Source organism: Oncorhynchus mykiss, chromosome 3, assembly GCF_057628025.1.
Source record: "Oncorhynchus mykiss isolate SJ-2025 chromosome 3, ASM5762802v1, whole genome shotgun sequence".
Taxonomy (NCBI): Eukaryota; Metazoa; Chordata; class Actinopteri; order Salmoniformes; family Salmonidae; genus Oncorhynchus; species Oncorhynchus mykiss.
This window is the reverse complement of record NC_143024.1, coordinates 1,779,099-1,802,695: the sequence shown is the minus strand read 5'-3', so window position 1 is coordinate 1,802,695 and position 23,597 is coordinate 1,779,099. Positions and strand designations below refer to the sequence as shown.

At 52.4% G+C, this 23,597-nt stretch overlaps 1 protein-coding gene across 4 annotated transcripts in view; it reads left to right on the top strand.

Annotated features, from left to right (window-relative positions):
- The first annotated feature begins 526 nt into the window (after positions 1 to 526).
- ldlrad4b (low density lipoprotein receptor class A domain containing 4b) overlaps positions 527 to 23,597 on the top strand; it is a 42,055-nt gene continuing 18,984 nt past the window's right edge. The window contains exon 1 of one of the 4 annotated variants that reach the window (XM_090230612.1): positions 527 to 4,016. In XM_090230612.1, the coding sequence (XP_090086738.1) occupies positions 3,920 to 4,016 (97 nt within the window). In that variant the 5' untranslated portion in view covers positions 527 to 3,919. The remainder of the gene's footprint in view (positions 4,017 to 23,597) is intronic. The other 3 variants (XM_090230611.1, XM_090230610.1, XM_090230609.1) reach the window with 3 other exon arrangements.

Below are 23,597 nucleotides of genomic sequence, written 5' to 3'. Positions count from 1 at the left end.
GTTAGACCTCAGGGTCACCTCAGGGATAGAACTCAGGGTTAGACCTCAGGGTCACCTCAGGGTCACACCTTTGGGTTAGAACTCAGGGTCACCTCAGGGTTAGACCTCAGGGTTAGACCTCAGGGTAGACCTCGTGGTCACCTCAGGGATAGAACTCAGGGTTAGACCTCAGGGTCACACCTCTGGGTTAGAACTCAGGGTCAGCTCGGAGTTTGAACTCAGGGTCACCTCGGGGTTTGAACTCAGGGTCACCTCTGGGTTTGAACTCAGGGTCACCTCGGGGTTTGAACTCATGGTCACCTCGGGGTTTGAACTCAGGGTCACACCTCTGGGTTAGAACTCAGGGTCACCTCGGAGTTTGAACTCAGGGTCACCTCGGGGTTTGAACTCAGGGTCACCTCGGGGTTAGAACTCAGGGTTAGACCTCAGGGTCACCTCAGAGATAGAACTCAGGGTCACCTCAGGGTTAGACCTCAGGGTCACACCTCTGGGTGGTTAGGGTCAGGGTTAGACCTGAGGGTTAGGGTTAGACCTGAGGGTTAGGGTCAGGGTTAGACCTGAGGGTTAGGGTTAGACCTGAGGGTTAGGGTCAGGGTTAGACCTGAGGGTTAGGGCTAGACCTGAGGTGACACAAGACCAGCTGGGGTTAGGGTTAGACCTGAGGTGACCCTAGACCAGCTGGGGTTAGGGTCAGGGTTAGACCTGAGGTGACCCTAGACCAGCTAGGGTTAGGGTTAGACCTGAGAGTTAGGGTTAGACCTGAGGTGACACTAGACCAGCTGGGGTTAGGGTCAGGGTTAGACATGAGGTGACCCTAGACCAGCTGGGGTTAGGGTCAGGGTTAGACCTGAGGTGACCCTAGACCAGCTGGGGTTAGGGTTAGACCTGAGGGTTAGGGTTAGACCTGAGGTGACCCTAGACCAGCTGGGGTTAGGGTTAGACCTGAGGGTTAGGGTTAGACCTGAGGTGACCCTAGACCAGCTGGGGTTAGGGTTAGGGTTAGACCTGAGGTGACCCTAGACTGCCACGTATTATACCACTGGTGTCATTCTAACTCTCCCACAGTCCTCAATGTTCGACCATCTCCTCCCCTATATCTAAATCCATCACTTTTTTGACGTGAAAACAAAGAATCCTTTTTACGTCACTTTTGTTTTGATCCAACTTCGCCAGAGCCCGGGTTCAAAACGATTGGGTGGATTCAAATATGCTGTGAAAGGGGGAGGAGCTCCCTAATCAGATGGAACAGTGATCTGTGCTGCAGTACCCGTTACATCATCGGGTAAAAGGGGGAGGAGCTCCCTAATCAGATGGAACAGTGATCTGTGCTGCAGTACCCGTTACATCATCGGGTAAAAGGGGGAGGAGCTCCCTAATCAGATGGAACAGTGATCTGTGCTGCAGTACCCGTTACATCATCGGGTGAAAGGGGGAGGAGCTCCCTAATCAGATGGAACAGTGATCTGTGCTGCAGTACCCGTTACATCATCAGGTGAAAGGGGGAGGAGCTCCCTAATCAGATGGAACAGTGATCTGTGCTGCAGTACCCGTTACATCATCGGGTGAAAGGGGGAGGAGCTCCCTAATCAGATGGAACAGTGATCTGTGCTGCAGTACCCGTTACATCATCAGGTGAAAGGGGGAGGAGCTCCCTAATCAGATGGAACAGTGATCTGTGCTGCAGTACCCGTTACATCATCGGGTAAAAGGGGGAGGAGCTCCCTAATCAGATGGAACAGTGACCTGTGCTGCTTTGTGATTTTGTCAACAAGCCAGCGTGGTGCATCGTCCACAAACCTACATCTATTTTCAATTCAAATAAATGTTAGAATGTTCTACCTGGTTTTCATTGGGAAGGCAGATAAAGCTAGTTGCTACCATTTCTGCGTTTCGAAACACAGAATCCTACTCATTACTCCACTTGCATTTGGAAACAGAATCCTACTCATTACTCCACTTGCATTTGGAAACAGAATCCTACTCATTACTCCACGTGCATTTGGAAACAGAGAATCCTACTCATTACTCCACTTGCATTTGGAAACAGAATCCTACTCATTACTCCACTTGCATTTGGAAACAGAATCCTACTCATTACTCCACGTGCATTTGGAAACAGAGAATCCTACTCATTACTCCACTTGCATTTGGAAACAGAATCCTACTCATTACTCCACTTGCATTTGGAAACAGAATCCTACTCATTACTCCACTTGCATTTGGAAACAGAATCCTACTCATTACTCCACGTGCATTTGGAAACAGAATCCTACTCATTACTCCACTTGCATTTGGAAACAGAATCCTACTCATTACTCCACTTGCATTTGGAAACAGAATCCTACTCATTACTCCACTTGCATTTGGAAACAGAGAATCCTACTCATTACTCCACTTGCTCCTACATCACTTCAACTTTGTTTTGAGCTGACTTTGCCGTGGGCTTTTGGTGCTTTCAAGACAACTGGGATCTTGGAAAAATATAAGGTCAATTAATGACTTCAGTGATCTTCAGGTCAGAAAGTTGGAGCTCTGGAAAGAGGCCCGAGTTCCCGAGTTGAAATAGACAGACCATTACAGTGTGATGTTTTTATAGAAGACTAGACAGACCATTACAGTGTGATGTTATTATAGAAGACAGACCATTACAGTGTGATGTTATTATAGAAGACTAGAGAGACCATTACAGTGTGATGTTATTATAGAAGACAGACCATTACAGTGTGATGTTATTATAGAAGACTAGACAGACCATTACAGTGTGATGTTATTATAGAAGACTAGACAGACCATTACAGTGTGATGTTATTATAGAAGACTAGACAGACCGTTACAGTGTGATGTTATTATAGAAGACTAGACAGACCATTACAGTGTGATGTTATTATAGAAGACTAGACAGACCATTACAGTGTGATGTTATTATAGAAGACTAGACAGACCGTTACAGTGTGATGTTATTATAGAAGACTAGACAGACCGTTACAGTGTGATGTTATTATAGAAGACAGACCATTACAGTGTGATGTTATTATAGAAGACTAGAGAGACCATTACAGTGTGATGTTATTATAGAAGACTAGACAGACCATTACAGTGTGATGTTATTATAGAAGACTAGACAGACCATTACAGTGTGATGTTATTATAGAAGACTAGACAGACCGTTAGTCTTGGGCGCCGTTGACGTGGATGTCGATTAAGGCAGCTCCCCGCACCTCTCTGATTGAGGGGTTGGGTTAAATGCAGAAGACACATTTCAGTTGAAGGCATTAGGTGTACAACTGACTAGGTATCCCCCTTTACAACTGACTAGGTATCCCCCTTTGCCCACTGTGATGTGTAACAGACAGACATACAGACAGAGTGCAAAACACGCCTACACGGGCCCCCCTACACGGGCCCCCTAGCGAAGGGCCTCAATGCAATCCAATTTCACCCGATGTAAACTCCTCCCAGTGGGGTAACCCGGGCCAGATAAACGAAACCCCTTATTGTCACGACCTCACCAGTCTGTTCCGAGTCGCCCCTAACCTCCTCTCCTCCTCCTCTCCCCTCCTGCACGTCTGGTTGAAGAGAGTGGCTTCCTTGTTTGGGGGTGGGCCATAGTCCGTGCATCCAGCCTTCAACCGATCGGAGAGGTGTTTTCCCCTGTACAGCGGAGAGAGAGAGGAACTACACGGCCAGGCGGATAACGTTACTCACTCTGTCTGAGAATGTACTAGTCTGAAGAAATGGCATGCGGATACACTTTAAAACAAATGACTTTAACTTGGTAGCAATATGGATTATGTTGTACTCAAGGGAATGTGAACGGGCACCGGAGACAGACTCAGGCTGGAAGTTTTGAAGGGCCGATCACGGCGCCTCTTCCCCGGTCCGGTGTTATTACCGGGGTCCCATTTTCCCGGGTAGCCCCATGCAAAACATAACGGCACCCGGCAGCCCCAACAACAACTCTGATGTCATTTGCTCCTGTAACTGTACCGGTCCCCAGCCGGAGGGAATGGAGATATGTAAGTAGTATTGTAGTGGAAACCGCGTATGCCTCTTTGGAAATGATGTCTGTTGTTCTACTGTGATTTATCACTATGTTACCTTTTACGCATCGATTACGCGCATGTAAACAACGATGTGTTATAAGCGAGAGGTACACATTGTAGGGGATTATTTAAATACAATTTGGTTATGGTTTGGGAACTTTTTATCAGTCAAATATCCGTGTTTGGTTGGTGTTCTGGTATGTTCGCTGTCAGTCGTTTATGGTTACGTTACCGTCTTGCTGTCGTCGTTCGGTAATTGCCATAGACTGGCAGTAGTTTCTGCCACATACTCCAACACTGTAAAACATTTAGACGAAATACGCTATGAAGGAAGATATATTACCCTGTTGACAGTTTCATGGGACTTGCTGGGTTACGTTGTTGTGTTGAGATGGTGTTACAGACAGACAGTGTGTTGTGTTACAGACAGACAGACATACAGACAAACAGACAGTGTGCTGTGTGACAGACAGACAGACATGCAGTGTGTTGTGTGACAGACAGACATGCAGTGTGTTGTGTGACAGACAGACATGCAGTGTGTTGTGTGACAGACAGACAGACAGTGTGTTGTGTGACAGACAGACAGACAGTGTGTTGTGTGACAGACAGACAGACAGACAGACAGACGTGCAGTGTGTTGTGTGACAGACAGACAGACAGACAGTGTGTTGTGTGACAGACAGACAGACATACAGACAAACAGACAGTGTGTTGTGTGACAGACAGACATGCAGTGTGTTGTGTGACAGACAGACAGACAGTGTGTTGTGTGACAGACAGACAGACAGTGTGTTGTGTGACAGACAGACAGACAGTGTGTTGTGTGACAGACAGACAGACAGACGGGTTGTGTGACAGACAGACAGACAGACCGTTACAGTGTGTTGTGTGACAGACAGACAGACGGGTTGTGTGACAGACAGACAGACAGTTTCATGGGACTTGCTGGGTTATGTTGTTGTGTTGAGATGGTGTTTGAATGGAATGTAGACAGATCTACTGATTTCATTGCAGAAGACAAGACTAGACAGACAGACAGACAGACTGTTACAGTGTGTTGTGTGACAGACAGACAGACGGGTTGTGTTATTTCCCCTGCGACCAGGGCCAGCCAGACAGACAGACAGTAATTTCCCCTGGGACCAGGGCCAGACAGGCAGACAGTAATTTCCCCTGGGACCAGGGCCAGACAGGCAGACAGTCATTTCCCCTGGGACCAGGGCCAGACAGGCAGACAGTCATTTCCCCTGGGACCAGGACCAGACAGGCAGACAGTCATTTCCCCTGGGACCAGGACCAGACAGGCAGACAGTAATTTCCCCTGGGACCAGGGCCAGACAGGCAGACAGTCATTTCCCCTGGGACCAGGGCCAGACAGGCAGACAGTCATTTCCCCTGGGACCAGGGCCAGACAGGCAGACAGTAATTTCCCCTGGGACCAGGACCAGACAGGCAGACAGTCATTTCCCCTGGGACCAGGGCCAGACAGACAGACAGTCATTTCCCCTGGGACCAGGGCCAGACAGGCAGACAGTCATTTCCCCTGGGACCAGGGCCAGACAGACAGACAGTCATTTCCCCTGGGACCAGGGCCAGACAGACAGACAGTCATTTCCCCTGGGACCAGGGCCAGACAGACAGACAGTCATTTCCCCTGGGACCAGGGCCAGACAGGCAGACAGTAATTTCCCCTGGGACCAGGGCCAGGCAGACAGTCATTTCCCTTGGGACCAGGGCCAGACAGACAGACAGTCATTTCCCCTGGGACCAGGGCCAGACAGGCAGACAGTCATTTCCCCTGGGACCAGGGCCAGACAGGCAGACAGTCATTTCCCCTGGGACCAGGGCCAGGCAGACAGTCATTTCCCCTGGGACCAGGGCCAGGCAGACAGACATTTCCCCTGGGACCAGGGCCAGACAGGCAGACAGTAATTTCCCCTGGGACCAGGGCCAGACAGACAGACAGTAATTTCCCCTGGGACCAGGGCCAGACAGGCAGACCGTCATTTCCCCTGGGACCAGGGCCAGACAGGCAGACAGTAATTTCCCCTGGGACCAGGGCCAGACAGGCAGACAGTCATTTCCCCTGGGACCAGGGCCAGACAGGCAGACAGTCATTTCCCCTGGGACCAGGGCCAGACAGGCAGACAGTCATTTCCCCTGGGACCAGGGCCAGACAGACAGACAGTCATTTCCCCTGGGACCAGGGCCAGACAGGCAGACAGTCATTTCCCCTGGGACCAGGGCCAGACAGGCAGACAGTCATTTCCCATGGGACCAGGGCCAGACAGACAGACAGTCATTTCCCCTGGGACCAGGGCCAGACAGGCAGACAGTCATTTCCCCTGGGACCAGGGCCAGACAGGCAGACAGTCATTTCCCCTGGGACCAGGGCCAGACAAACAGACAGTCATTTCCCCTGGGACCAGGGCCAGACAGGCAGACAGTCATTTCCCCTGGGACCAGGGCCAGACAGGCAGACAGTCATTTCCCCTGGGACCAGGGCCAGACAGACAGACAGTAATTTCCCCTGGGACCAGGGCCAGACAGACAGTCATTTCCCCTGGGACCAGAACCAGACAGACAGACAGTAATTTCCCCTGGGACCAGGGCCAGACAGGCAGACAGTCATTTCCCCTGGGACCAGGGCCAGACAGGCAGACAGTCATTTCCCCTGGGACCAGGGCCAGACAGACAGTCATTTCCCCTGGGACCAGGGCCAGACAGACAGTCATTTCCCCTGGGACCAGGGCCAGACAGGCAGACAGTCATTTCCCCTGGGACCAGGGCCAGACAGACAGTCATTTCCCCTGGGACCAGGGCCAGACAGACAGTCATTTCCCCTGGGACCAGGGCCAGACAGGCAGACAGTCATTTCCCCTGGGACCAGGACCAGACAGGCAGACAGTAATTTCCCCTGGGACCAGGGCCAGACAGGCAGACAGTCATTTCCCCTGGGACCAGGGCCATACAGACAGACAGTCATTTCCCCTGGGACCAGGGCCAGACAGGCAGACAGTCATTTCCCCTGGGACCAGGGCCAGACAGGCAGACAGTCATTTCCCCTGGGACCAGGACCAGACAGGCAGACAGTCATTTCCCCTGGGACCAGGGCCAGACAGACAGACAGTCATTTCCCCTGGGACCAGGGCCAGACAGGCAGACAGTCATTTCCCCTGGGACCAGGGCCAGACAGACAGACAGTCATTTCCCCTGGGACCAGGGCCAGACAGACAGACAGTCATTTCCCCTGGGACCAGAGCCAGACAGACAGACAGTCATTTCCCCTGGGACCAGGGCCAGACAGGCAGACAGTCATTTCCCCTGGGACCAGGGCCAGACAGACAGACAGTCATTTCCCCTGGGACCAGGGCCAGACAGGCAGACAGTCATTTCCCCTGGGACCAGGGCCAGACAGGCAGACAGTCATTTCCCCTGGGACCAGGGCCAGGCAGACAGTCATTTCCCCTGGGACCAGGGCCAGGCAGACAGTCATTTCCCCTGGGACCAGGGCCAGACAGGCAGACAGTAATTTCCCCTGGGACCAGGGCCAGACAGACAGACAGTAATTTCCCCTGGGACCAGGGCCAGACAGGCAGACAGTAATTTCCCCTGGGACCAGGGCCAGACAGGCAGACAGTCATTTCCCCTGGGACCAGGGCCAGACAGGCAGACAGTCATTTCCCCTGGGACCAGGGCCAGACAGACAGACAGTCATTTCCCCTGGGACCAGGGCCAGACAGGCAGACAGTCATTTCCCCTGGGACCAGGACCAGACAGGCAGACAGTCATTTCCCCTGGGACCAGGGCCAGACAGGCAGACAGTCATTTCCCCTGGGACCAGGGCCAGACAGGCAGACAGTCATTTCCCCTGGGACCAGGGCCAGACAGGCAGACAGTCATTTCCCCTGGGACCAGGGCCAGACAGGCAGACAGTCATTTCCCCCGGGACCAGGGCCAGACAGGCAGACAGTCATTTCCCCTGGGACCAGGGCCAGACAGGCAGACAGTCATTTCCCCTGGGACCAGGGCCAGACAGGCAGACAGTCATTTCCCCTGGGACCAGGGCCAGACAGACAGACAGTCATTTCCCCTGGGACCAGGGCCAGACAGGCAGACAGTAATTTCCCCTGGGACCAGGGCCAGACAGACAGACAGTCATTTCCCCTGGGACCAGGGCCAGACAGACAGTCATTTCCCCTGGGACCAGGGCCAGACAGGCAGACAGTCATTTCCCCTGGGACCAGGGCCAGACAGACAGACAGTCATTTCCCCTGGGACCAGGGCCAGACAGGCAGACAGTCATTTCCCCTGGGACCAGGGCCAGACAGACAGACAGTAATTTCCCCTGGGACCAGGGCCAGACAGACAGTCATTTCCCCTGGGACCAGGACCAGACAGACAGACAGTAATTTCCCCTGGGACCAGGGCCAGACAGGCAGACAGTCATTTCCCCTGGGACCAGGGCCAGACAGGCAGACAGTCATTTCCCCTGGGACCAGGGCCAGACAGACAGACAGTCATTTCCCCTGGGACCAGGGCCAGACAGACAGTCATTTCCCCTGGGACCAGGGCCAGACAGACAGTCATTTCCCCTGGGACCAGGGCCAGACAGGCAGACAGTCATTTCCCCTGGGACCAGGGCCAGACAGGCAGACAGTCATTTCCCCTGGGACCAGGGCCAGACAGGCAGACAGTCATTTCCCCTGGGACCAGGGCCAGACAGGCAGACAGTCGTTTCCCCTGGGACCAGGGCCAGACAGACAGACAGTCATTTCCCCTGGGACCAGGGCCAGACAGACAGTCATTTCCCCTGGGACCAGGGCCAGACAGACAGTCATTTCCCCTGGGACCAGGGCCAGACAGGCAGACAGTCATTTCCCCTGGGACCAGGGCCAGACAGGCAGACAGTCATTTCCCCTGGGACCAGGGCCAGACAGGCAGACAGTCATTTCCCCTGGGACCAGGGCCAGACAGACAGACAGTAATTTCCCCTGGGACCAGGGCCAGACAGACAGTCATTTCCCCTGGGACCAGGACCAGACAGACAGACAGTAATTTCCCCTGGGACCAGGGCCAGACAGACAGACAGACATTTCCCCTGGGACCAGGGCCAGACAGGCAGACAGTCATTTCCCCTGGGACCAGGGCCAGACAGACAGTCATTTCCCCTGGGACCAGGACCAGACAGACAGACAGTAATTTCCCCTGGGACCAGGGCCAGACAGACAGACAGACATTTCCCCTGGGACCAGGGCCAGACAGGCAGACAGTCATTTCCCCTGGGACCAGGGCCAGACAGACAGTCATTTCCCCTGGGACCAGGGCCAGCCAGACAGTCATTTCCCCTGGGACCAGGGCCAGACAGACAGTCATTTCCCCTGGGACCAGGGCCAGACAGACAGTCATTTCCCCTGGGACCAGGGCCAGACAGACAGACAGACAGTCATTTCCCCTGGGACCAGGGCCAGCCAGACAGTCATTTCCCCTGGGACCAGGGCCAGACAGACAGTCATTTCCCCTGGGACCAGGGCCAGACAGACAGTCATTTCCCCTGGGACCAGGGCCAGACAGACAGACAGACAGTCATTTCCCCTGGGACCAGGGCCAGACAGCAGGATATATTAGATGGTGATTTGGCAGTTAGGCTGGGATGAACTGACGCCATCATGTAACCAACAGACCACTGTCACTGTCTGCTATGGTCTGTCTGGTCTGGTGCTGTCTGCTATTGTCTGTCTGCTATGGTCTGTCTGGTCTGGTGCTGTCTGCTATGGTCTGTCTGGTCTGGTGCTGTCTGCTGTGGTCTGTCTGGTCTGTGTCTGTCTGCTATGGTCTGTCTGCTGTGATCTGTCTGGTCTGTGTCTGTCTGCTATGGTCTGTCTGGTCTGGTGCTGTCTGCTATTGTCTGTCTGCTATGGTCTGTCTGGTCTGGTGTTGTCTGCTATGGTCTGTCTGGTCTGGTGCTGTCTGCTGTGGTCTGTCTGGTCTGTGTCTGTCTGCTATGGTCTGTCTGGTCTGGTGCTGTCTGCTATGGTCTGTCTGCTGTGGTCTGTCTGGTCTGTGTCTGTCTGGTCTGGTGCTGTCTGCTATTGTCTGTCTGCTATGGTCTGTCTGGTCTGGTGCTGTCTGCTATGGTCTGTCTGGTCTGGTGCTGTCTGCTATGGTCTGTCTGGTCTGGTGCTGTCTGGTGCTGTCTGCTATGGTCTGTCTGGTCTGGTGCTGTCTGGTCTGGTGCTGTCTGCTATGGTCTGTCTGGTCTGGTGCTGTCTGGTGCTGTCTGCTATTGTCTGTCTGCTATGGTCTGTCTGCTATGGTTTGTCTGGTCTGGTGCTGTCTGCTATGGTCTGTCTGGTCTGGTGCTGTCTGCTATGGTCTGTCTGGCCTGGTGCTGTCTGCTATTGTCTGTCTGGTCTGGTGCTGTCTGTTATGGTCTGTCTAGCCTGGTGCTGTCTGCTATGGTCTGTCTGCTATGGTCTGTCTGGTCTGGTGCTGTCTTGTCTGGTGCTGTCTGCTATGGTCTGTCTGGTCTGGTGCTGTCTGGTGCTGTCTGCTATTGTCTGTCTGCTATGGTTTGTCTGCTATGGTTTGTCTGGTCTGGTGCTGTCTGCTATGGTCTGTCTGGTCTGGTGCTGTCTGCTATGGTCTGTCTGGCCTGGTGCTGTCTGCTATTGTCTGTCTGGTCTGGTGCTGTCTGTTATGGTCTGTCTAGCCTGGTGCTGTCTGCTATGGTCTGTCTGGCCTGGTGCTGTCTGCTATGGTATGTCTGGTCTGGTGCTGTCTGCTATGGTCTGTCTGGCCTGGTGCTGTCTGCTATGGTCTGTCTGGCCTGGTGCTGTCTGCTATGGTCTGTCTGGTCTGGTGCTGTCTGCTATGGTTTGTCTGCTATGGTTTGTCTGGTCTGGTGCTGTCTGCTATGGTCTGTCTGCTATGGTCTGTCTGGTCTGGTGCTGTCTGGTCTGGTGCTGTCTGCCATGGTCTGTCTGGTCTGGTGCTGTCTGGTGCTGTCTGCTATGGTCTGTCTGCTATGGTTTGTCTGGTCTGGTGCTGTCTGCTATTGTCTGTCTGCTATGGTCTGTCTGGTCTGGTGCTGTCTGCTATGGTCTGTCTGGTCTGGTGCTGTCTGCTGTGGTCTGGCTGGTCTGTGTCTGTCTGCTATGGTCTGTCTGGTCTGGTGCTGTCTGCTATGGTCTGTCTGCTGTGGTCTGTCTGGTCTGTGTCTGTCTGCTATGGTCTGTCTGGTCTGGGCTGTCTGCTATTGTCTGTCTGCTATGGTCTGTCTGGTCTGGTGCTGTCTGCTATGGTCTGTCTGGTCTGGTGCTGTCTGCTATGGTCTGTCTGGTCTGGTGCTGTCTGGTGCTGTCTGCTATGGTCTGTCTGGTCTGGTCTGGTGCTGTCTGCTATGGTCTGTCTGGTCTGGTGCTGTCTGGTGCTGTCTGCTATTGTCTGTCTGCTATGGTCTGTCTGCTATGGTTTGTCTGGTCTGGTGCTGTCTGCTATGGTCTGTCTGGTCTGGTGCTGTCTGCTATGGTCTGTCTGGCCTGGTGCTGTCTGCTATTGTCTGTCTGGTCTGGTGCTGTCTGTTATGGTCTGTCTAGCCTGGTGCTGTCTGCTATGGTCTGTCTGCTATGGTCTGTCTGGTCTGGTTTGTCTGGTCTGGTGCTGTCTGCTATGGTCTGTCTGGTCTGGTGCTGTCTGCTATGGTCTGTCTGGCCTGGTGCTGTCTGCTATTGTCTGTCTGGTCTGGTGCTGTCTGTTATGGTCTGTCTAGCCTGGTGCTGTCTGCTATGGTCTGTCTGGTCTGGTGCTGTCTGCTATGGTCTGTCTGGCCTGGTGCTGTCTGCTATTGTCTGTCTGGTCTGGTGCTGTCTGCCATGGTCTGTCTAGCCTGGTGCTGTCTGCTATGGTCTGTCTGGCCTGGTGCTGTCTGCTATGGTCTGTCTGGTCTGGTGCTGTCTGCTATGGTCTGTCTGGCCTGGTGCTGTCTGCTATGGTCTGTCTGGCCTGGTGCTGTCTGCTATGGTCTGTCTGGTCTGGTGCTGTCTGCTATGATCTGTCTGCTATGGTTTGTCTGGTCTGGTGCTTTCTGCTATGGTTTGTCTGGCCTGGTGCTGTCTGCTATGGTTTGTCTGGTCTGTTGCTGTCTGCCATGGTCTGTCTGGTCTGGTGCTGTCTGCTATGGTCTGTCTGCTAGGGTCTGTCTGGTCTGGTGTTGTCTGCTATGGTCTGTCTGCTATGGTATGTCTGGTCTGGCGCTGTCTGCCATGGTCTGTCTGGCCTGGTGCTGTCTGCTATGGTCTGTCTGGTCTATTGCTGTCTGCTATGGTCTGTCTGGTCTGGTGCTGTCTGCTATGGTCTGTCTGGCCTGGTGCTGTCTGCTATTGTCTGTCTGGTCTGGTGCTGTCTGCCATGGTCTGTCTGGCCTGGTGCTGTCTGCCATGGTCTGTCTGGCCTGGTGCTGTCTGCCATGGTCTGTCTGGCCTGGTGCTGTCTGCTATGGTCTGTCTGGTCTGGTGCTGTCTGCTATGGTCTGTCTGCTATGGTTTGTCTGGTCTGGTGCTGTCTGCTATGGTCTGTCTGGTCTGATGCTGTCTTGTCTGATGCTGTCTGCTATGGTCTGTCTGGTCTGGTGCTGTCTGCTATGGTCTGTCTGGTCTGGTGCTGTCTGCTATGGTCTGTCTAGTCTGGTGCTGTCTGCCCTGGTCTGTCTGGCCTGTTGCTGTCTGGCCAGGTGCTGTCTGCTATGGTCTGTCTGGTCTGGTGCTGTCTGCTATGGTCTGTCTGGTCTGGTGCTGTCTGCTATGGTATGTCTGGTCTGGTGCTGTCTGCTATGGTATGTCTGGTCTGGTGCTGTCTGCTATGGTCTGTCTGGTATTGTGCTGTCTGCTATGGTCTGTCTGGCCTGGTGTTGTCTGCTATGGTCTCTCTTGCCTGGTGCTGTCTGCTATTGTCTATCTGGTCTGGTGCTGTCTGCTATGGTCTGTCTGGTCTGGTGCTGTGTGCCATGGTCTGTCTGGCCTGGTGCTGTCTGCCATGGTCTGTCTGGCCTGGTGCTGTCTGCCATGGTCTGTCTGGCCTGGTGCTGTCTGCTATGGTCTGTCTGGTCTGGTGCTGTCTGCTATGGTCTGTCTGCTATGGTTTGTCTGGTCTGGTGCTGTCTGCTATGGTCGAGAATTGAGAATAAATAGACCATAGATAATGTTTGTTGTTGTTGTTGTTCCTTCGGAAGAAGTCTCCTGTTTATTGAATTGTCTTCTGTTGTCAGACAGCCATCATCCTGTAGACCAGGTCCTCTGGTGTCTCTGTTGTCAGACAGCCATCATCCTGTAGACCAGGTCCTCTGGTGTCTCTGTTGTCAGACAGCCATCATTCTGTAGACCAGGTCCTCTGGTGTCAGACAGCCATCATCCTGTAGACCACGTCCTCTGTTGTCAGATAGCCATCATCCTGTAGACCAGGTCCTCTGGTGTCAGACAGCCATCATCCTGTAGACCAGGTCCTCTGTTGTCAGACAGCCATCATCCTGTAGACCACGTCCTCTGGTGTCAGACAGCCATCACCTGTAGACCAGGTCCTCTGGTGTCAGACAGCCATCATCCTGTAGACCACGTCCTCTGGTGTCTTCTGTTGTCAGACAGCCATCATCCTGTAGACCAGGTCCTCTGTTGTCTTCTCTTGTCAGACAGCCATCATCCTGTAGACCACGTCCTCTGGTGTCAGACAGCCATCATCCTGTAGACCAGGTCCTCTGTTGTCAGACAGCCATCATCCTGTAGACCACGTCCTCTTGTGTCTTCTGTTGTCAGACAGCCATCATCCTGTAGACCGCGTCCTCTGGTGTCAGACAGCCATCACCTGTAGACCACGTCCTCTGTTGTCAGACAGCCATCATCCTGTAGACCACGTCCTCTGGTGTCAGACAGTCATCATCCTGTAGACCAGGTCCTCTGTTGTCAGACAGCCATCATCCTGTAGACCAGGTCCTCTGGTGTCTTCTGTTGTCAGACAGCCATCATCCTGTAGACCAGGTCCTCTGGTGTCTTCTGTTGTCAGACAGCCATCATCCTGTAGACCAGGTCCTCTGGTGTCTTCTGTTGTCAGACAGCCATCATCCTGTAGACCAGGTCCTCTGGTGTCTTCTGTTGTCAGACAACCATCATCCTGTAGACCAGGTCCTCTGTTGTCAGACAGCCATCATCCTGTAGACCAGGTCCTCTGTTGTCAGACAGCCATCATCCTGTAGACCAGGTCCTCTGGTGTCTTCTGTTGTCAGACAGCCATCATCCTGTAGACCAGGTCCTCTGGTGTCAGACAGCCATCATCCTGTAGACCAGGTCCTCTGGTGTCAGACAGCCATCATCCTGTAGACCAGGTCCTCTGTTGTCTTCTGTTGTCAGACAGCCATCATCCTGTAGACCAGGTCCTCTGTTGTCAGACAGACATCATCCTGTAGACCACGTCCTGACTGGTGTCAATGTTATAGTTTGTTCAGGTGTTGAGGAGGCTCACTAGTTGACCCTCACTCCCATACCAATATTAGTTAGGATCCCTCACTCCCCTGTCCAAAATTAGTTTGGATCCCTCACTCCCATATCAATATTAGTTAGGTTCCCTCACTCCCCTGTCCAATATTAGTTAGGATCCCTCACTCCCCTGTCCAATACTAGTTAGGATCCCTCACTCCCCTGTCCAATACAAGTTAGGATCCCTCACTCCCCTGTCCAATACTAGTTAGGATCCCTCACTCCCATACCAATATTAGTTAGGATCCCTCACTCCCCTGTCCAATACTCGTTAGGATCCCTCACTCCCCTGTCCAATACTCGTTAGGATCCCTCACTCCCCTGTCCAATATTAGTTCGGATCCCTCACTCCCCTGTCCAAGACTAGTTAGGATCCCTCACTCCCCTGTCCAATACTAGTTAGGATCCCTCACTCCCATGCCCAGTGCTGGTTGTGGTGTGTGTTGGTGTTCATGGAGTTAGACAGTGTGTTTCTGTTAGTAATGTTCCATAATGAGTCTCTTGTACATTCATTCTAAACCAGAGAGCTGAAGTCAAATCCAGCTCTGTGTTACTAACTGACATTAGTTTCACTTCTTTGGTTTGACTCTCAATGGAGCTTTGTTTTGTTCAGTACTTTCAGCCTGGCTCCTTTTTGGCTCTGTGGGCTATAGTGGGGTCTGGCTCTGTGGGGTCTGGCTCTGTGGGCTATAGTGGGGTCTGGCTCTGTGGGGTCTGGCTCTGTGGGCTATAGTGGGGTCTGGCTCTGTGGGCTATAGTGGGGTCTGGCTCTGTGGGCTATAGTGGGGTCTGGCTCTGTGGGCTATAGTGTAGTCTGGCTCTGTGGGCTATAGTGTGTTCTGGCTCTGTGGGCTATAGTGGGGTCTGGCTCTGTGGGCTATAGTGTGGTCTGGCTCTGTGGGCTATAGTGTGGTCTGGCTCTGTGGGCTATAGTGTGGTCTGGCTCTGTGGGCTATAGTGTGGTCTGGCTCTGTGGGCTATAGTGTGGTCTGGCTCTGTGGGCTATAGTGTGGTCTGGCTCTGTGGGCTATAGTGGGGTCTGGCTCTGTGGGCTATAGTGTGGTCTGGCTCTGTGGGCTATAGTGGGGTCTGACTCTGTGGGCTATAGTGTGGTCTGGCTCTGTGGGCTATAGTGGGGTCTGGCTCTGTGGGCTATAGTGTGGTCTGGCTCTGTGGGCTATAGTGTGGTCTGGCTCTGTGGGCTATAGTGTGTTCTGGCTCTGTGGGCTATAGTGTGGTCTGGCTCTGTGGGGTCTGGCTCTGTGGGCTATAGTAGCCCACAGAGCCAGACACAGAGTCAGACCACACTATAGCCCAGAGCCAGACCCCCACTATAGCCCACAGAGTCAGACACAGAGTCAGACCACACTATAGCCCACAGAGCCAGACCACACTATAGCCCACAGAGCCAGACCACACTATAGCCCACAGAGCCAGACCACACTATAGCCCACAGAGTCAGACTCCACTATAGCCCACAGAGTCAGACTCCACTATAGCCCACAGTGCCAGACCACACTATAGCCCACAGAGCCAGACCCCACTATAGCCAAGAGCCAGGGGCGCTGTGGGCTATAGTGTGGTCTGGGTCTGTCTCTGTGCCTGTCTCTGTCTCTGTGTCTGTGTTTTATGGTCTGCAGTGTGGTCCTTTGCACAGAGGGTTCTACATGGAACCCCAAATAGTTATCCTCGGAACCCAGAAGGGTTTTCCTACGGGGACAGCCGAATAACCCTTTTGGAGCCCTTCAGAGTGTACGGTTGTTACAGAGGACTACAGCCAGGGGATACGGTATGACAATTAGAAAGAGCTGCTTGTCTATGGGGGTCAAGGAGCAGGCTGAGGCACTAGGCAGAGAAGAGGAGAGGTCCGCCCTCACGTCACGTCCTCTTGTCTCAGACCTCAGACTGGTTCCTGCTTGCTGAGACATGCTACAGGCAGCCAGCCAGCCAGTGACTGGGCTCCCTCCCTTTGTGTCTGGGTTCCTCACCACCCACTCCCTCTACTTGTTCCCAACCTTCCCCTGTGTGTCTGTGGTGTGTGACAGGCCATTAGTCAGACTAGAGAGGGGTGTGTGTGTCTGATGTCTCGGAGGGTCAACAGCTATTTACTCTCTAGATGGTCTGAGATGACAACGCGGTCTGAGATGACAACGCTGTCTGGCTCTGTGGGGTCTGGCAACGCTGTCTGAGATGATAATGCTGTCTGAGATGATAACGCTGTCTGAGACGACAACGCTGTCTGAGATGACAACGCTGTCTGAGACGATAACGCTGTCTGAGATGACAACGCTGTCTGAGATGACAACGCTGTCTGAGATGATAACGCTGTCTGAGATGACAACGCTGTCTGAGACGACAACGCTGTCTGAGACGATAACGCTGTCTGAGACGACAACGCTGTCTGAGATGACAACGCTGTCTGAGATGACAACGCTGTCTGAGACGATAACGCTGTCTGAGACGACAACGCTGTCTGAGATGACAACGCTGTCTGAGATGACAACGCTGTCTGAGATGACAACGCTGTCTGAGATGATAACGCTGTCTGAGACGACAACGCTGTCTGAGACGATAACGCTGTCTGAGACGACAACGCTGTCTGAGGTGACAACGCTGTCTGAGACGATAACGCTGTCTGAAATATACAGACTGTCTATTCTGCCACTGTGTCCTCTCTGTTTAGGGTCAGTCACAGTGGTCAGGTATTCTGCCACTGTGTCCTCTCTGTTTAGGGTCAGTCACAGTGGTCAGGTATTCTGCCACTGTGTCCTCTCTGTTTAGGGTCAGTCACAGTGGTCAGGTATTCTGCCACTGTGTCCTCTCTGTTTAGGGTCAGTCACAGTGGTCAGGTATTCTGCCACTGTGTCCTCTCTGTTTAGGGTCAGTCACTGTGTCCTCTCTGTTTAGGGTCAGTCACTGTGGTCAGGTATTCTGCCACTTTGTCCTCTCTGTTTAGGGTCAGTCACAGTGGTCAGGTATTTAGTTCCGCTGTGTCCTCTCTGTTTAGGGCCAAATAACATTCTAGTTTGCTCCGTTTTTCACATTCTTTCCAATGTGTCAAGTAATTATCTTTTTGTTTTCTCATGATTTGGTTGGGTCTAATTGTGCTGCTGTCCTGAGGCTCTGTGGGGTGTGTTTGTGAACAGAGTCCCAGGACCAGCTTGCTTAGGGGACTCTTCTCCAGGTTCATCTCTCTGTAGGTGATGGCTTTGTTGTGGAAGGTTTGGGCATCGCTTCCTTTTAGGTCGTTGTAGAATTTAACGGCTCTTTTCTGGATTTTGATAATTAGCGGGTATCGGCCTAATTCTGCTCTGCATGCATTATTTGGTGTTTTACGTTGTACACTGAGGATATTTTAGCAGAATTCTGCATGCATAGTCTCAATTTGGTGTTTGTCCCATTTTGTGAATTCTTGGTTGGTGGTCAGGTCAAAAGTAGTGGTCAAACGTAGTGCATTTCCTCTCCCCTCTCTCCTCTCTCCTCTCTCCTCTCCCCTCTCTCCTCTCTCCTCTCCCCTCTCTCCTCTCTCCTCTCCCCTCTCTCCTCTCTCCTCTGTCCTCCTTACAGGACATTACAACCTGGTCTCTCCTCTGTCCTCCTTACAGGACATTACAACCTGGTCTCTCCTCTGTCCTCCTTACAGGACATTACAACCTGGTCTCTCCTCTCTCCTTACAGGACATTACAACCTGGTCTCTCCTCTGTCCTCCTTACAGGACATTACAACCTGGTCTCTCCTCTCTCCTTACAGGACATTACAGCCTGGTCTTTCCTCTCTCCTTACAGGACATTACAACCTGGTCTCTCCTCTGTCCTCCTTACAGGACATTACAACCTGGTCTCTCCTCTCTACTTACAGGACATTACAACCTGGTCTCTCCTCTCTACTTACAGGACATTACAACCTGGTCTCTCCTCTCTACTTACAGGACATTACAACCTGGTCTCTCCTCTCTACTTACAGGACATTACAACCTGGTCTCTCCTCTCTACTTACAGGACATTACAACCTGGTCTCTCCTCTCTACTTACAGGACATTACAACCAGGTCTCTCCTCTCTACTTACAGGACATTACAACCTGGTCTCTCCTCTCTACTTACAGGACATTACAACCTGGTCGCTCCTCTCTACTTACAGGACATTACAACCTGGTCTCTGGGTCGCTCCTCTCTACTTACAGGACATTACAACCTGGTCTCTGGGTCTCTCCTCTCTACTTACAGGACATTACAACCTGGTCTCTCCTCTCTACTTACAGGACATTGCAACCTGGTCTCTGGGTCGCTCCTCTCTCCTTCTTACTAACATTACAGATATGAGATCCTCTCACTGGGCCCTGTACGTAACAGATAGGAGATCCTCTCACTGGGCCCTGTACGTAACAGATAGGAGATCCTCTCACTGTGCCCTGTACGTAACAGATAGGAGATCCTCTCACTGGGCCCTGTACGTAACAGATAGGAGATCCTCTCACTGGGCCCTGTACGTAACAGATAGGAGATCCTCTCACTGGGCCCTGTACGTAACAGATGTGAGATCCTCTCACTGGGCCCTGTACGTAACAGATGTGAGATCCTCTCACTGGGCCCTGTACGTAACAGATAGGAGATCCTCTCACTGGGCCCTGTACGTAACAGATAGGCGATCCTCTCACTGGGCCCTGTACGTAACAGATAGGAGATACTCTCACTGGGCCCTGTACGTAACAGATAGGAGATACTCTCACTGGGCCCTGTACGTAACAGGAGATCCTCTCACTGGGCCCTGTACGTAACAGATAGGAGATACTCTCACTGGGCCCTGTACGTAACAGATAGGCGATCCTCTCACTGGGCCCTGTACGTAACAGATAGGAGATACTCTCACTGGGCCCTGTACGTAACAGATAGGCGATCCTCTCACTGGGCCCTGTACGTAACAGATAGGAGATACTCTCACTGGGCCCTGTACGTAACAGATAGGAGATACTCTCACTGGGCCCTGTACGTAACAGGAGATCCTCTCACTGGGCCCTGTACGTAACAGATAGGAGATCCTCTCACTGGGCCCTGTACGTAACAGATAGGCGATCCTCTCACTGGGCCCTGTACGTAACAGATAGGAGATACTCTCACTGGGCCCTGTACGTAACAGGAGATCCTCTCACTGGGCCCTGTACGTGACAGATAACACCCACTGGGTTGTCTTAGTACTGTTGTAACTCTATAATGCCCTGTACAGATAACACACACTGGGTTGTCTTAGTACTGTTGTAACTCTATAATGCCCTGTACAGATAACACCCACTGGGTTGTCTTAGTACTGTTGTAACTCTATAATGCCCTGTACAGATAACACCCACTGGGTTGTCTTAGTACTGTTGTAACTCTATAATGCCCTGTACAGATAACACCCACTGGGTTGTCTTAGTACTGTTGTAACTCTATAATGCCCTGTACAGATAACACACACTGGGTTGTCTTAGTACTGTTGTAACTCTATAATGCCCTGTATAGATAACACCCACTGGGTTGTCTTAGTACTGTTGTAACTCTATAATGCCCTGTACAGATAACACACACTGGGTTTTCTTAGTACTGTTGTAACTCTATAATGCCCTGTACAGATAACACACACTGGGTTGTCTTGGTACTGTTGTAACTCTATAATGCCCTGTACAGATAACACCCACTGGGTTGTCTTAGTACTGTTGTAACTCTATAATGCCCTGTACAGATAACACCCACTGGGTTGTCTTAGTACTGTTGTAACTCTATAATGCCCTGTACAGATAACACACACTGGGTTGTCTTAGTACTGTTGTAACTCTATAATGCCCTGTACGTAACAGATAACACACACTGGGTTGTCTTAGTACTGTTGTAACTCTATAATGCCCTGTGTGCATCCCAATCGGCACCCTATTCCCTATAGTGTAGGGTACGACTTGGTACTAGTTTACCATTTGGCTGATCTGGGATATTTGTGGTGTCTGGAGTCGTCCTCTGTCTTCATCAGTGATTCAGAGGGTGTCTGAATCTCAACCACCTCTCCCCCCAGACTACAGCCTCCTCCCCCGCTGTCTGGCAGCTCTAGACTACCCCCCCTCCCCCCACCAGCTGACTGCTGACCCCAGGCCCCTGGGGCAGAGGGAGAGACACAGAGGAAGAGGGGCTGGCTGGTCTATTGTCTGGAGGGAGAGTGAGAGGAATAGGGGCTGACTGGTCTATTGTATGGAGGGAGGGAGAGTAGTGTGTCTGTACAAAATGCAGGCACTCACAACTTTATATCTCTCTGGATAAAAGCTTCTGCTAAATGACTCCAATTGAAATGTCTGGTCTGGTGAAGCCCCCCCCCCCCCCCCCCCCCTTCCAGCTGACTGCTGACCTGAGGGCCCAGGAGAAGGAGAGAAAGGCTGGTCTACTGTCTGGAGGGAGAGAGAGAAGGAGAGGGACTGGCTGGTCTACTGTCTGGAGGGAGAGAGAGGAGGAGAGGGACTGGCTGGTCTACTGTCTGGAGGGAGAGAGAGGAGGAGAGGGGCTGGCTGGTCTACTGTCTGGAGGGAGAGAGAGAGAAGGAGAGGGGCTGGCTGGTCTACTGTCTGGAGGGAGGGAGAGGAGAGGGGCTGGCTGTTCTACTGTCTGGAGGGAGAGAGAGAGAAGGAGAGGGGCTGGCTGGTCTACTGTCTGGAGGGAGGGAGAGGAGAGGGGCTGGCTGTTCTACTGTCTGGAGGGAGAGAGAGAGAAGGAGAGGGGCTGGCTGGTCTACTGTCTGGAGGGAGGGAGAGGAGAGGGGCTGGCTGTTCTACTGTCTGGAGGGAGAGAGAGAAGGAGAGGGACTGGCTGGTCTACTGTCTGGAGGGAGAGAGAGGAGGAGAGGGGCTGGCTGGTCTACTGTCTGGAGAGAGAGAGTGAAGGAGAGGGGCTGGCTGGTCTACTGTCTGGAGGGAGAGAGGAGGACAGGGGCTGGCTGGTCTACTGTCTGGAGGGAGAGAGAGAAGGAGAGGGGCTGGCTGGTCTACTGTCTGGAGGGAGAGAGAGAAGGAGAGGGGCTGGCTGGTCTACTGTCTGGAGGGAGAGAGAGGAGGAGAGGGGCTGGCTGGTCTACTGTCTGGAGGGAGAGAGAGGAGGAGAGGGGCTGGCTGGTCTACTGTCTGGAGGGAGAGGAGAGAGGGGCTGGCTGGTCTACTGTCTGGAGGGAGAGAGAGGAGGACAGGGGCTGGCTGTTCTACTGTCTGGAGGGAGAGAGAGGAGGAGAGGGACTGGCTGGTCTACTGTCTGGAGGGAGAGAGAGGAGGAGAGGGGCTGGCTGGTCTACTGTCTGGAGGGAGAGAGAGAGAAGGAGAGGGGCTGGCTGGTCTACTGTCTGGAGGGAGGGAGAGGAGAGGGGCTGGCTGTTCTACTGTCTGGAGGGAGAGAGAGAGAAGGAGAGGGGCTGGCTGGTCTACTGTCTGGAGGGAGGGAGAGGAGAGGGGCTGGCTGTTCTACTGTCTGGAGGGAGAGAGAGAGAAGGAGAGGGGCTGGCTGGTCTACTGTCTGGAGGGAGGGAGAGGAGAGGGGCTGGCTGTTCTACTGTCTGGAGGGAGAGAGAGAAGGAGAGGGACTGGCTGGTCTACTGTCTGGAGGGAGAGAGAGGAGGAGAGGGGCTGGCTGGTCTACTGTCTGGAGGGAGAGAGAGGAGGAGAGGGGCTGGCTGGTCTACTGTCTGGAGAGAGAGAGTGAAGGAGAGGGGCTGGCTGGTCTACTGTCTGGAGGGAGAGAGGAGGACAGGGGCTGGCTGGTCTACTGTCTGGAGGGAGAGAGAGAAGGAGAGGGGCTGGCTGGTCTACTGTCTGGAGGGAGAGAGAGAAGGAGAGGGGCTGGCTGGTCTACTGTCTGGAGGGAGAGAGAGGAGGAGAGGGGCTGGCTGGTCTACTGTCTGGAGGGAGAGAGAGGAGGAGAGGGGCTGGCTGGTCTACTGTCTGGAGGGAGAGGAGAGAGGGGCTGGCTGGTCTACTGTCTGGAGGGAGAGAGAGGAGGACAGGGGCTGGCTGTTCTACTGTCTGGAGGGAGAGGGGCTGGCTGGTCTAATGTCTGGAGGGAGAGAGAGGCAGACAGACAGACAGACAGACCTGGCTCTCAAGAGAAGACAGACTATGTGCAACACTGCCAACAAAATGAGGTGGAAACTGAGCTGCACTTCCTCACCTCCTGCCCAATGTATGACCATATTAGAGACACATATTTCCCTCAGATTACACAGATCCACAAAGAATTTGAAAAAACAAATCAAACATTGATAAACTCCCATATCTGTGACATCACAGAGAGATCAGGTGGAATACCACAGTGTGAAATCACAGAGAGATCAGGTGGAATACCACAGTGTGACATCACAGAGAGATCAGGTGGAATACCACAGTGTGACATCACAGAGAGATCAGGTGGAATACCACAGTGTGACATCACAGAGAGATCAGGTGGAATACCACAGTGTGACATCACAGAGAGATCAGGTGGAATACCACAGTGTGACATCACAGAGAGATCAGGTGGAATACCACAGTGTGACATCACAGAGAGATCAGGTGGATTACCACTTATTTTCCACCATCTTTTTAAGTGGGAGAACTTGCACAATTGGTGGCTGACTAAATACTTTTTTGCCCCACTGTAGTTAGACAAGATAATATAGTTAGACAAGATAGAATAGTTAGACAAGATAATATAGTTAGACAAGATAATATAGTTAGACAAGATAAAATACTTCGACAAGATAATATAGTTAGACAAGATAATATGGCTAGACAAGATAATATAGTTAGACAAGATAATATAGTTAGACAAGATAATATAGTTAGACAAGATAATATAGTTAGACAAGATATGGTTAGACAAGATAATATAGTTAGACAAGATAATATAGTTAGACAAGATAATATGGCTAGACAAGATAATATAGTTAGACAAGATAATATAGTTAGACAAGATATGGTTAGACAAGATAATATAGTTAGACAAGATAATATAGTTAGACAAGATAATATAGTTAGACAAGATAATATGGCT